The sequence below is a fragment of the Mustela lutreola genome, chromosome 6, assembly GCF_030435805.1.
Source record: "Mustela lutreola isolate mMusLut2 chromosome 6, mMusLut2.pri, whole genome shotgun sequence".
NCBI classification, from domain to species: Eukaryota; Metazoa; Chordata; class Mammalia; order Carnivora; family Mustelidae; genus Mustela; species Mustela lutreola.
Window position 1 is genome coordinate 20946703 of NC_081295.1, and position 14850 is coordinate 20961552.

The window sequence follows — 14850 nt, forward strand, 5'->3', positions numbered from 1 at the left end:
TGAGGAACTATCAACCTATTTTCCAAAGCAGCTATACCATTTAACATTCTTACTTACCAGCAGTATATAAGGTTTCCAGTTTATCCACAACACTTGTTACGGTCTCACTTTTTCATTATAGCAGTCTAGTAAGTGTGAAGTATATTTCATTGTGGTTTTGATTTGCATTGGTGTCTACTAATGTTGAGCATCTTTTACATGTACTTGCCATTTTTAGATCTTTTTGGACAAATGTCTGTTCAGATCCTTTGCCCATTTTAAAATTGGGTTGTCTTTTTATTACTGAGTTATAAGAGTTACTCTAGACACAAATCCATTATCAAACATTTCTAAATAGTTTCTCTTATTCTCTGTTATCTTTTTACTTTCTTGTAGATAGTTTATTTTAAACTATCATAAAGAACGGTTGCATTGAACGGTTTACTAGATTTGCATTAATTTAATTACCTGTATTTTATTTTATTTTTGTGTCTTTGAAAGAATAGTAACTTTATCTTGATTAGCTATTAATACTGTTTTACATCACTGGATGTGAATCTTCAGATACTAATCAGATTATTAATTTTACTTTAAGACCTTGGATTACTTACCTTTGAATTGAAATACCACATAGATTAAGATTAAGATGACCATTCTGGCTGTAAGGCATCTGAAACTAAAACAATATTTAGGGTTTGGTTTTGTTTTTTTAAGTAGGCTCCACACCCAGTATTGGGGCTTGAACTTAGGAACCTGAGACTGAGCCAGTCAGGTGCTCCAAAACAGTATTTGTTTTATAAGCCAGAATTTTATTTTTAGCAAAGGTTAATAACTAGTTATTTTTATGACATTTAGTCTGAGAGGTATACATTTTCTTGGAGATTCTGGCTTGAAAACACTGTTAGCAGTTTAATTTTTTAAGGCTAGACTTTTTAGAAAAATGCGATGGTATACCGCACTGTGCAAGCCTTTAAATAGTACCCAAACTGATGTTCCCAGTCACTCTGAAAGTCAAAGTAATTACTGTTTTCCTTTCTGTAGTAATAACTGCAAACTAAATTACACATGAATTTTGGACATGTCATTTCATCACATTCTTGACATATTAATCATAAAAATATTTGTTAATGTTATATTTTGCTGCTTATTAGTTTAGTTAATTAGTCTAATCTGGAAAGTTGATCCTTAATTTAGTCCCTTCTTGTTCCCTTGCAAATAGGGAAGATAGCAGGGAATTATAAATATCTTTGTTAGCTTTTGAGTAGAAATTATAAGGAGGAAAAAATAAAGGCAGTCAAATTTTCTACGAGACTCAGTTCAAAGACCTCTTAAGGAGTTAACCAATATGAAAAAGATGTCCTGTTGGTTCTCCAACAATAAATTCTCAGTTCTCTGACATCAGCTATAGATGTTCTGTAATTCAACTCAATTATGACACTACCTGAAATTAATCAGACCCCCACAGGGTCTGATCTCTGATCAGTTCCACAAGATCACCCCCACTTCAGATGCCAGCCCCAAAAGGATACCCAGGCTGCCTGTACTTCTGCCTAGCCAATTGCAAATTGAGGGATTCTCTCAATCCTCCCTACCCTCAGTTCAATAAATTGCTAGAACAATTTACAGAACTCAGAAAAATGCTATATTTATATAGTTTATTATAAAGAATACAAGTAAACAGCCAGGTGAAAACATACATAGGGCAAGGTTCAGAATGGTCCTAAGCTCAGCTATTTCTGTGGAGTCAGGATGTTCCACCAACCAGGAAGGTTTCCCAAACCTCATTGTTCCAGAGTTTCTATTGAGTTTCATTACAAAGTCAGGATTGATTAAATCATTGGCCATGGGTGATTGAACTAAACTTTTAAGTCTTCTCACCTCTCTGGAGGTGAGGTGGCAGGTAGGGAATGGGGTTGTGGAATGAGACATAAAGACCAAGTACATATATTATGTTGCATATGCTTAGCCAGTGTGGATCAAACACCTCCTGTATTCTAGGTATTGAGGATAAGAAGAATAAGAAGACATGCATGTGTTCATGGAACTCACACTATAGGTGTGGAGACAGAAACAGTGAGGTTGCATAAGTGGGAATTAGGTTCTGAAGCAAAGTTATGAGGTTAAAACCTTTTTTTAGAATTAGGCAGAATTTCCCTTGACACTCTCTTAAACTGTATGAATTCTATCACACTTTCTTAATAAGTCCAGCAGCTTAATTTTCCTTATTTACAGACACAGACACTAATCACTTTCCCTCAGCTGAGCTCTAGTTGAAATAGTTGGCCCATAAGCAGGGCCATGTTTAATGAAAATCTATGAACTGTATCGTTTAAACAGAATCACACTTAGTTGGCACTTTCAGTAGGAGGTGCTTCCACTTTAGAAATACAAAGGAACTGAAACTAAGGAATAACATTTATATACCCTATCTCATGATACTAGGTCATAAATTTATTGACTGGGTATACTGACACGATTCAATTACATTCTCATTGTCATTCTCTTGATCTACCTCTCTACCTGAGTCTCTTTCCATCCCCCTTGATTCCTTCCTACCAGTAAATGCACATATGATGTGATTCCACTGTACGTAAACAGTGTAAATTCATAAATATAATAGATTTATATAAGTGCTCTGAAGACATAAATGAGGAAACAAGTTGTGCACTTAACTTTTGTAGGTAAAGGAAGGTGTATACAGTTGAACTAAACAAGGGAGCTTGTCCTTAAAGAATGAGAATAGGAGTTATGGTATTTTCCATCTAAATACTAATCATATTTTTTTATTGTCTTCAAACAGTTCTTCACATCAGCCATTTTCCTATTTCTTCAGTGATAATTATTCTGGTAATAGAGTATATTAATTAATTCAAGGAAATAAAGTGAGCATGTTTGACATGACTGAGGCAAAGGATTCTAGTCCTCCTAATTTTTCTTTGGTTTATGATGCTTCTGTAAGTTCTCATTTTCATAGTACCCCAAATTGTACTGGCAAATGTGAAATGGGAAAATTGATACTCCCCATTGAGTTGAGGGCTATAGGGCAAGATATAATGTGTCTTCGACTACCTACCAGTTCTGGGTAGTTTTATATCTGCCATTTTGTTACTGTTTTCTCTGTGTCTTATGCTCTTGCTGTTTTATTCCTTTACTGTAGTCTTCTTTTATGCTAAATAGGTATTTTCTGGTGTACTATTTTAATTCCATTTTTCCTTCTCTCTCCCTTCCTTTCTCTCTCTACCTCTCTCTTTCTCTTTTAGTTTTCTTCATGGTTACTTTGGGTATTACATTTAACATGTTAATTTAAGACAGTTTGGATTAATCCCAGTTTAATTTTCATGCAGGCATACTTCATTATGCTTCACTTTGCTGTGCTTTGCAGGTACTCTTTTTTTACAAGTTAAAGGTGTGTGGCAACCCTGCATCAGGCAATTCAGTCAGCACGATTTTTCCAACAGCACTTGATAACATAGTGTCTGTGTTACATTTTGGTAACTTGCCGTGTTTTGTACTTCCATTATTATATTTGCTATGGTTACCTGTGATCAATGATTATGACTTGCTGAAAGCTCAGATGATGGTTAGCATTTTTTAGGAAGAAAATATTTTTTAATGTGTGTATATCATTTTTTAAACAATGTTATTGCACAACTAGTAGACAATTATAGTGTGAACATTATAGTGTGAACATAACTTTTATATGTACCAGGAAACCAAAAAAGTTCATTTGACTCACTTTATTGCAATATTTGTTTTATTGCAGTGGTCTGGAACTGAACCCACAATATCGGTATGCCTGTAGTACATAAAAACTTTGCTCCATTATAACTTTATTTATATAAATTATATCATTACACGTTATAAGCCTATCAACACAATTATATAATTATTACTTTATGCAACTGTCTGAAATGACATAGGAGAAGGAATTACAAAATACATGTTTATTATCTTTTGTATTTACCTATGTAGTTATCTTTATTGATACTCTTTATTGCTTAGTGTGGATTTAAGCTACTCTCTATTGTCCTTTCATTTTAGTCTGGAATGAGAGTCCCATTAGTATTTCTTGTAGCTCAGCCCTGCTAGTGACAAATTCTCTCAATTTTCATTTAGCTGAAAGCATCTTAATTTCTTCTTCCTTCCTACCTTACCCAAAGGGAGAGGAAAGGAAAGAGAATCTCAAACAGACACCTCAGTGCAGAGCCCAGTGCAGGGCTCGGTCTCACAACCCTGAGATCACAACCTAAACTGAAGCCAAGAGTGAACTGTTTTACCCACAGAGCCAGCAGGTACCCCTCTTCTTTGAAATATTTTTAATAGCTGGTTTAAAGTCTTTGTCTAATAGGTTGAATGTCTGGGCTTCTTCAGAGACAGTTTTATTGACTCCTTTTATCCATGCTTCTCTTTATCTTACCATTTTTTATTGAAAACTAGACATTTAAAATAATTTGACAGGCAATCCTATTCTTCCCTATCCCCAAGATTTATTATTGTTTTGTTGTTAGTTATGTTGTTTGTTTCTTTAGTGACTTGTGTGGATTATTGGTCATTTAATGATTGACCAGGGATTTCTTTAAATGCATTGAGTTAATAGGTCTCTTTCCACCTTTTGTTCAGGGCCTCTGTGTATTTGCGTTTTGGTGCAGAGCCTCAAGGTCAACCATAGTGAAAGATTAGGGCCTTCTCATCCCTTCCTGAGAATGCACGCAGCTCCACACATGTGCATAACCTTCTAAATTTCAAGAACTATGTCAGAGCCTTTCAAGTTCTTATGGACATTTCAGTCCTGAGCTTTTCCTTTTTAAGGTTTTTGTTCAGCCTCTTATTAGGGACAACTGGTAAAACTCCCTCAAGCAACTGTGATGTTAAACAGTTGCTGCTGATTGTTTTCCATAAAGATGCTGCAGATAGTACTATACACAGAGAGTGAGCTCAGAGTCTGATCAAATACAGTACTGAGAATGGAGCTTTTCACTTTTGACCAGGCAGGTCAAATAGTGACAGTTTTCTGGTGATCAGGCTTTTGGGGAACTGCAAATCTATTTTGGTCCCTCCAGTGCCTGCTTGGCTATCTGTTTTCACAGCTGCTTTGGAGCTAGGGCCGGGGGTGCTGGGGGTGAGGAGATTGGATTAGGGTAACTTAGAATACCACAACGCTTGCTGTTCTTGCTAAGATTCAACTGGTTTTCTTGAATAAACATGTGTTGGATTGTCACAGGCCTTTTAATTTCTTTACCAAAGGCTGAAAAAGGTGACAGAATTTCCCAGTGTTCTTGTTGTTATTACTGAGGAGCAGGCTTTTAAAGGTTCTTCCTCTGCCATTCTGAAGTGTTTCTTGCCATTTCTGTAGACATTTATGCACGTCCTTCTCCCAGTTTCTGATCCAGCCTTTCATTGCTTGTGTTTCTCTTACACATTTCTCATGGACCCTTGGAGCTTTGTTTCCGCGGCTAACATACTTATATTTTCAAGTATTTGCTGTTACTACTCTTTCTTGCCTGGCAGCCCTTTCAGGGAGTCATTCTTTCATATCCCACACAAATCAAAATCCTTTATTCCCCCCTTAAATATTACTATTCCTCAAGTTTCTGACCTATGCCCCTTCTTTTGTCTGTGTATTCTCTTGAGCATTTTTACCCATCTGTTATTCAGACTCCCAAATATGTCTTCTCTACCCAGATCTTGCTCTTAAGCTCAATATCTGTGTACCTCTCTCTCTTAAGCTCAACATCTGTGCTTAATATAAATCTCCATTTGGAAATTCTATAAACATCTGAAATTCCACAAGTTCAAAATAGAAATCAGCCTATTCTTCTTTCTCAGTTTTCTCTGAATGACATTTACATCTATCCAGTTGCCTAAACCAAAAATTTGCATCATCCTTGATTCTTTCTCTTTTACCGTACTCCCAAGTTCTAGTCAGTTACCTCTAAATTTTTTGTGCCCTCATTCCTTCTTGATGCTTTCTTCATCTCTGCTGACTCTCTCTTCTGTATTACTCTAGCAGCCCCCTAAACTTAATTTCCTATTAAAACTCTGTCCCAGGGGGGTGCTGGGTGGCTCAGTGGGTTAAGGCCTCTGCCTTCGGCTCGGATCGTGATCCCAGGGTTCTGGTATTGAGCCCCGCGTCGGGCTCTCTGCTCAGTGGTGAGCCTGCTTCCCCCCTCTCTCTTTCTGTCTGCCTCTCTGCCTACTTGTGATCTCTGTCAAATTAAAAAAAAAACAAAAAACAAACAAAAAAAAACTCTGTCCCTAGCTTCTTTCACAATGTGCCCACAAGGGAACTTTATAAAATGCAAATCTACACAGATCACAGAATATATACACACTCTCACACTTACATATGCATACTTGGCCTTTCTCTCCATTGCACTCTTTGCTCCTTTCTAACTACATTTTTCCTGTTCCCAGACCTTGTGTATTCTCATTTGCTTTCAGATTTTTTGTATATACCACAACATTCTGTCTTTGTTCTTCCGTTGCTTCCTCTGGAAAGCCTATCCGTAGTCTTACAAATCTGAGTCTTTTGGATATAGAATTGCTGTACTGTAATTGCCTATTGACTCATCTTTATCTCTGTGTAGAACATAAAAAGTTCATGAATTCGGAGACTGTGATTATGAGCAGCCTATGATCTAATACCTAATGGTGGACTTTGACAAAGTATTTGAAGACTAAAGAATTTATGTCTACATTTATGAATGAAAAAACCAATAATGTTTAACACTGGAAATACAAAAATAAATTAGACAAATGCATAAATAGGCCTGTGAGACATCTGGTTCTTGGGGGATATAGTTCTGTTAGTAATGTGGGATTATAACTTTAAACCAATGATTTTTTTTTTTTTTTTTAAAGATTCTATTTATTTATTTGGGGCAAGGAGCAGAGGGAGAGGAACAAGCAGACTTCATGCTGAGCAAGGAGCCCAATGCAAGGCTCAGTCCCATGATCCTGAGCCAATATCAAGAGTCCAGCTGCTCAACCAACTGAGCCACCCCAGTGCCCCAAAGCCAGTGATTCTAATAAAGCCATGTATACTTCAGTCGAAGAAATAAAATAGCATGAATAAATGTGAAGCCCCAAAGCATTATTTACAATGGAGAATATGAAGAGAAACTGTTTAACAAAGTTATATACATATGCCCTTTGTAAAGTTAATTATCATACTTAGTTTTTTGTTGTTCTTGGTAGTGTTTTTTTCTTTAAAGATTTTATTTATTCATGAGAAAGAGAAGGAGAAGCAGGCTCCCCACAGGGAAGGGAGCCTGATGTTGGACTCAGTCCCAGAACCCTGGGATCACAACCTGAGCCAACGACAGATGCTTAACCAACTGAGCCACCCAGACACCTAGTGGTGGTTTTTTGTTTGTTTGTTTTAATTTCTGGGTCATTTAAAAGCAGATGACTTCTTCCTACCTTTCTCTTAAAGAAATTGGAAATTGGAAATTTCCAAAATATATATAAGCAAAAAGAATATAATCAAATCATTATCTTGTTTACTGTGGTAAAGATATGTTTATAATTGAAATAAACCTGAATATCACCTGAAATAAATATATCATAAACATCTCTTCACACCAGGAAATATACTTCAACACCATCTGCTGCTGAGGTTGGCAAACTTTCTATAAAGGGCCATATAGGGGGCACCTGGGTGGCTCAGTGGGTTAAAGCCTCTGCCTTCAGCTCAGGCCAGGATCCCAGGGTCCTGGGATCAAGCCCCGAATTGGGGGGTCGGGGGGGTTTCTGCTCAGCGGGAAGCCTGCTTCCCTCTTTCTCTCTGTCCCTGCTGGCCTCTGCCTATTTGTGATCTCTGTCTGTCAAATAGATAAAATCTTTAAAAATAAAAATAAAGGGCCATATAGTATATATTTTAGGCTCTGGGGGCTAGAAGGTCTCTGTTGTAACTGCTCAACTCTGCTGGTAGCAAAGCAGCAATAGACTATTCCAGATGTGGTGTGTTATGATAACTTTGTATTTATAAAAACAAGCAGTATGTGGAATTGGTATGAGAGCCATAGACATGATACAAATTTATCATAATTTAATTTATCTCCTATTTTTGGAAATTTGTAATGTCTTCATTTTATTTACTGTTGGTAATACGGTCTTAACATCCTAATATCTAAATCTTCATGTACATTCTTGTTTTTTTCTTAGAGGATAATAGATGATAGAACACTTAGTGTTGCTTGGTTCATTTTGTGGGAATGTGAGAATGGGGAAAGAAAGAATAAAACTTTAAAGAGAAGCAAAGAAAGACTTTGCTTAGAGGGACACAGATTGAGGTAATGACAATGATATAAAACTTTAAAAATAACAAAAATTCCATAAATACACATTTTCCTTTTCATATACCAAGCTTTTCTATTTAATAGCTCTGTAGAGTTTTAAAAAAAATCTTATGTATATTGAGTTTGAAATTTGGGAGATGGGTTGCAAGTTACAAAATAAGCATTTCTTATTCAGTCTCCTAGTATCCTCTTAGGCCAGCATGGTTTTGATTGTGGTGACCAGTCAGCTTATTTTAAAAAGAAAAAAAAGATGTTAAGCTTTTCTGTTCTAGGTGATGAAGTCTCATCAGTTAGCGCGGGGATTGGCAAACTACTATCCGTGGACCAAATCCTTCTCACTACCTGTTTTCATAAATGGATTCTTATTGGAATAGCACAGCCATGCCTGTTCACTTATGTATTTCTGTGGCTGTTTTCAGACTACAGTAGCAGAGTTAAGTAGTTGTATCAGACACGGTATAGCCCATAACGTCTAAAATATTTACTATCTGCTACTTTACAGAAAAAAAATTTGCAGACCTCAGAATTAGAGGAATGGTATTTGTTAGTCTTTCTGCTTATCAAAAGTGTATCTACAAAAAAGTACAGGTAATTTTTCTGTGGGTAAACTAATAAGAATTTAGATGCACAATTTAAGAGACCAAATTAAGAGACCAAATATAGGCACTTAAAATGGAGGAGAAAATATGGGGAAATGACATAAGAAATGCTGGAATACAGAGGTCTTAATGTGTACTGTACATCTAAATTCCTAAAAGATGAGATTCACAGTACCCGAGTACTGGCTGTTACAGAGGCATCCACCTTTTAGAGTATAGAAGCCCTCCTTACGCAGAATTGCAAAGTAGCCACCTTCACACAGTTTTGCCATGGTGTCTTTAAAAACCAGCAGTTATGCTATGACAGGTCTCTGTGGAGCTTTCCTGGAACAACTTTATTGCAGTTTTTGAAGTAGACAACATCAGTCAAATTGGAAAACCCAAATTCTAAAAATTTTTGAAACCTGTGTGTGTAGACTTATTCTCCCAACAACAGTCTTTATCCTAAGTTTGCTGCCTTAATTCAGTTTGACATGACAATAAGAGGGGACATTCAGAAATTAGGAAGATAAAGAATGCCAGTTGCTTGCTTGCTTTGGATCCACATGTACTTAGACATAGCTTATTATTCTTAACCTTCGAAGAATCCTAGATCATTTAGCAGGGTTTCAAAGTAGCATAGCTTTCACTAATTTCATATAAACGTTCTTTAAAAGAATCCTGTGTGTGGAGCTCTTTGGAGCATAGTGAAAAAGCTTCTGGATTGAAGTTACGAGTTGTTCAACTACGCAACTAACTAGATGTTGCAAAAGCCCGAATGTGCAGTACAAGCTTCCTAGCTCTGGACTTATATTACGAGAGAGAAACCATTAATTAAATGCTTAAGTCACTGATTAGGTTTCTCACAGCTGAATCTAATCCTGACTGATGGAGGTGGAGCAGAATAGTTTATCTTTAAGGTACTTTATGTATGTGTGGCCCCACACTTGTGTAGAGCTGATGGACGGAAGTCTATAGAAGTGGTCTGTATCTTGTCAAGGTAAAGCAGTGCTGTTATGGAACTGCAAATTTTACTATAATAAAGGACCTGTTGCCAAAAAGAAATGGAATCTCATATTGATTTTTACACATTTCTTATTCCTAGTTTAACTTTCTGAGTTTCCTATTCTATCTTGTTTCTCATCATTTTCTTTTCTGTGATACTCATTCTATATTAGAACCATTAAGTGCAATGCCAAGAATTCTTGTGCTGTTTTCAGGAGGTTGTTCTTGAGGAAAGGTGTTAAGGCACTGAGCCATCCCTAGTTGCTGGAGAACCAGAGGGAGGTACATCTGTGTTGATGTAATGACTGCAGCTTTGCATGGGACTTTGGGTTAGTCAGGGTAGGAAAGTGCAGTAAGCTGGGGACTCTTCCCAACACCTATGTCCCCATATAACTGTAATCCTTAGATGTATCAAAGTCCCTCTGTTTTCATAGATTTTTTTTCCCCAAGATACTCAAGGCTTTTACATCATTCCTTTCTCCTTAAGCAGTTACTCTGTTTTACTGCGGGTTTGTTCATCCATTTAATAAGTATTTATTAAGCACATAAAATGTGCTTTGTGTTCGGTCCTGGGGATATTATGATCATTCAAACATAGCACCAGTTGCAAAGAATTTTCAAATGGGAGAGTCAGATAAGAAAACAGGCATTTACATTACAAAATAAGAACTGAAGAGTTAAGGATTAAGGAAGCCAACATTAGATAGAAACAGCATGGTTAAATTAAGATTTTATTGATCTGCTTTTAAATTTTGATTCGATTACCTAGTATGTATGTGATTTGGGGAAAGTTAAGCTTTGTGATCTTGCGAGGTTTTTATATGTTTTAGAACTGAATATATGTGAAGTACCTAGTTCAGTGCCTGCTGAATAAATTATTTCTGCTTTATTCCTAAGTCATATACCACAAATTATTGTAGCTTCAAAGCTGTGAAATAGAAAGATAATGTCTTTATGCCCGTACTTCACAGGAGATATGAAAAGTGGGTATTTTAAAAAAAAAAATTCTGTGAACTCTGAACACCCTCCCTATAAAGAAACTTGTAGAAATCAGGTTTTATAATTATTTCTTATAAAATTTATCCAAATTTCCATTATTGAGATATACACACTGTAAAACTAGTATCTTAGTAACTTAGAAACTTATAAAATATACTATTACACTAATTCTTTTTTTGTTTTTTTAAAGATTTATTTATTTGAGACAGAATGCACAGTGTTCAGGGGCAGAGAGTCTTAAGCGGACTCCACACTGAGCATGGAGCCCGACACTGGGCTGGACCTCATGATCCTGAGATCATGACCTCAGCTGAAAGCAAGAGTCAGACACTCAAGCGACTGTGCCACCCAGGCACCGCACTATTACACTACTTCTGTAATCACTGTAATCACTGGTCTTAGATTTATTTGTCAACTTAAAAGAGGATACTTTTCTGTCTCCCCATCTTCCTTACCCCCATGGTTTAGCATTGCCACATGCTCTTAAACAAATTGTGCTTTATGTCCTGAATGCTAATGGATGTAACATTTTTCATGAGATATTTAAAAAGCATTGTTAAAATTTAGCTTTTTTTTTTCTCTTCAGAGAATTAAGAAATTGCAGTATTTAGTAGATATAATCAGATTTGAAATGAAACAAAATAATCAAGAATTTGCTTTTAAGTGGAAAGGTGTTTTTTTTTTTCCCATTCCTTTGAAATTAAGCAACATAACTGCTGCTAACAATAGAAACTGGTCTAACAGCGGCACAATTTATAGTTCTTCAGAAGTGTGAAGTTGGTAGTTGAAATCCAAATACTACACTTGAGAGGAGGGTATAGATTTTATTCCATTGTGTGACTGGTTTTTCTAATTTTGCTCTGCTGTATGTAATAACTGCTCCAGATTTATTTGTTAATTCTGTTATAGCTGTACCTTAAAAATAAGATAAATACATCAACAGAACATAGACCTACTTTCTGTGTGTTTTATATAAATCATTCTAAATTATAAATAGAAAAAAAAATAAGCAAACAAATAGTTAACCTTCCTGCCAAAAAAGGAAAAAACCCCGTGAAGCAGAGTGGAATAGGGATGGGGAAGAAGCCTAAGGATCGTGTTGGGCAGTACAGTGATAGTGACAGCATGAAAGAATGGATATGTTCTGCCATCACTGCCATTCTCCCTGTTTGAAGTAGACAAATGGTATGTACCCAAGGGGACCTAGGGACAGTGCTCTGAGGACAGGAACCATTTCTCTACAGCCCTGCCAGATTCATGAGAGTAATGGTGCATCTGTTTTTTGTTGTTGCTGTTGTTACTTAACCTTGTCATGGATACATTACTGTTTCTGTGGCACTTCTTTTGTGGCTTCTTACTCATACTACTTTCTTTCTCATAGCTAACCCTGATTGTCTGTTGGCAGGTCAGCCCCGTTTACCCCTTTTGCACCTTGCCCGATAGAAGGGCTTCCTGGGAAGTGTGCATGCTTGTTTTTTCACCTCTCATTGTGTTTCCCTCTCGTCCCACTCCACCAAATGCGCAGTTTAGATATCTAGAGGTCCGTTATGGACAAATGATCTGTAGAGGTTTTCTTTTGCTTTGTTTTTGTCATTTTTGGTTGTTGTTACTGTTTTTTTCCTAATAGCAAAATTTTATTATTACTCTTCCCCAAAATCCCTTCCACACCCTTATAGCAAAATTCCACATACTGGAACTGCTTTTACCCTCTCTTTTCTCCCAGAGCAGTCGCTGTCTCAGGGAATTCTCTTGTTTGAAAACCTTTATGCCAAGACAGGCATGCACTGATTTATTTAAAAAACTTTTAGTGAGTTTCTGTAAGATTCATAACACTGTACTAAGTGGTATTATTATAGGGCGATTGAGTGAAGTATGTAAAACCAGTGAGATTTTGCGGGTAAAATACTCAAACATATTTTCACCAAAACTACTATTTCAGTCATACTATAATGCTTATGTTTATAAAATGCTTCTAAATGTTCTGTTGTAAAACGCAGTTAATATAGGTGGCTTTAAATTATGGGTTAATTTTTTTCAACTCTTATCCTAGATAAGCTGTATTGTCATTAGAACATTTAAATGATTTGCATTCTGAGCTTGTAATGTTAAAATTTTAAAATACATCTCAAGACTAAACTTTATAATGTGTTACATTTTTAGGTCAGAAGACATGTCTTCATCTGCATGGCATCTTTCCTTACCTCTATGTGCCATACGATGGTTATGGACAGCAGCCAGAAAGCTATCTTTCTCAGATGGCATTCAGTATCGACAGAGCACTTAATGTGGCTTTAGGCAATCCATCTTCCACTGCTCAGCACGTGTTCAAAGTGTCATTAGTATCAGGAATGTAAGTATATGTTAACTTTTTAAATTTCTTTATTTGTATTTCTAGTACCATCCCAAGTAAAGAAAACCTGTCTGATTCAGAGATACTGTTTATTTTTCTTTTACTTCTAATCTAATGGAAGTAAGGCAAATTTTATGCTGGTTTTTTTTTTTTTTTAAGATTTTATTTGTTTGTCAGAGAGAGAGCACACAAGCACAAGGAGGCAGAGTGGCAGGCAGAGCAGAGAGAGAAGCAGGCTCCCCACTGAACAAGGAGCCTGATGCAGGACTCAGTCCCAGGACCCAGGATCATGACCTGAGCTGAAGGCAGTGGCTTAACCAGCTGAGCCACCCAGGCATCCCTATGCTTTAATTTTTTAAAGTAAATTTTTATTGCAGTGAAAGATGGTTTAACCTTTTCCATTTCTCCACTTCTTAGAACTGTAGAATTTCATGTGATTTATTTTAACATATTTATTGAGCATCTTCCATTTGCTAGGCACTATTCTAGGTGCTTGGGATATATTGGTGAACAAAACAAAGATCCCTGCCCCCATGGAGGTTATATTTTAGTATTTGGAAACAGAACATAACTTAAAGATATGACACAAAATAAATATTTATTACATGATAGTGCTATGGAACAAAGATGAAGAGTAGTATCTGATGGATTAGTAGTATAGGGTAGGAAAGTGGACTGGTGGCAATTTTATACAAGGTCATCAGGGAAGGTGGCATTGACAAGGTGAATGACATTTGAGCAAAGACTTGAAGGTGAGGGAGTAGGAATTACATGGGGGTGATCAGAATGGAGGAAAAAGAGAGTAGGACAAAATGAGGTTAGAGAGATATGAATGGATGGATGTCATGTTGGCCAGTGGTTCTTAAAGTATGGTTTCCAGGATCACCAACATCAGCTTTACCTGATTTGACAGCTGTGAGAATGCATCTGTCAGATCTCCAAATACAGCAAGCAAGATTGAACAACAGCCCCACCAGCATGGTGAAATCTATCTATCATTCCATATGTACTGAAGCTGCTTTCCGTACGCTATTCCTAACCAGTGGCTAAACCTGGTAAGGGTACGAAGGCAGGCCTGTTTCTGGGAGACCTTGAGAACTCTCTGAAATTCATTCTGTACTTTGATTAGAATTACATTACAATAGAAGACATTTCTACTGATCTTCCTTCTGTCCCTCTCTGTTTCACATGGGATCAGACATGTTTTAAGTTTGGTAACTATCCAAGGCTCTCCTGGGGCCCTCCTCATTTTCTCACAGTCGTTTCCCCTGATAAATTTCTTGCATATAATGGCATCTACTTCTCAGAGGACTCAGATTAACATACCTAGGAACTTACTTAAAATATATTCTTGGGTCCCATCCTAGACCTAAAGAATCAGAACTCTGGTGGTAGGGCCCAGCAATTTGTGTTTTTTTTGTTTTGTTTTTGTTTTTTTAAAGATTTTATTTATTTATTTGACAGAGAGAAATCACAAGTAATCGGAGAGGCAGGCAGAGAGAGAGAGAGGGAAGCAGGCTCCCTGCTGAGCAGAGAGCCCGATGCGGGACTCTATCCCAGGACCCTGAGATCATGACCTGAGCCGAAGGCAGCGGCTTAACTCACTGAGCCACCCAGGCGCCCCGCAATTTGTGTTTTA

The 14850-nt window shown here is 36.9% G+C and overlaps 1 protein-coding gene across 3 annotated transcripts in view; it reads left to right on the forward strand.

Moving 5' to 3' along the window:
• REV3L (REV3 like, DNA directed polymerase zeta catalytic subunit) overlaps positions 1–14850 on the forward strand; it is a 187099-nt gene that overhangs the window by 39722 nt on the left and 132527 nt on the right. For all 3 annotated transcript variants that reach the window (XM_059176830.1, XM_059176831.1, XM_059176832.1), the window contains exon 2: positions 13022–13211. In XM_059176830.1, the coding sequence (XP_059032813.1) occupies positions 13022–13211 (190 nt within the window). The remainder of the gene's footprint in view (positions 1–13021; positions 13212–14850) is intronic.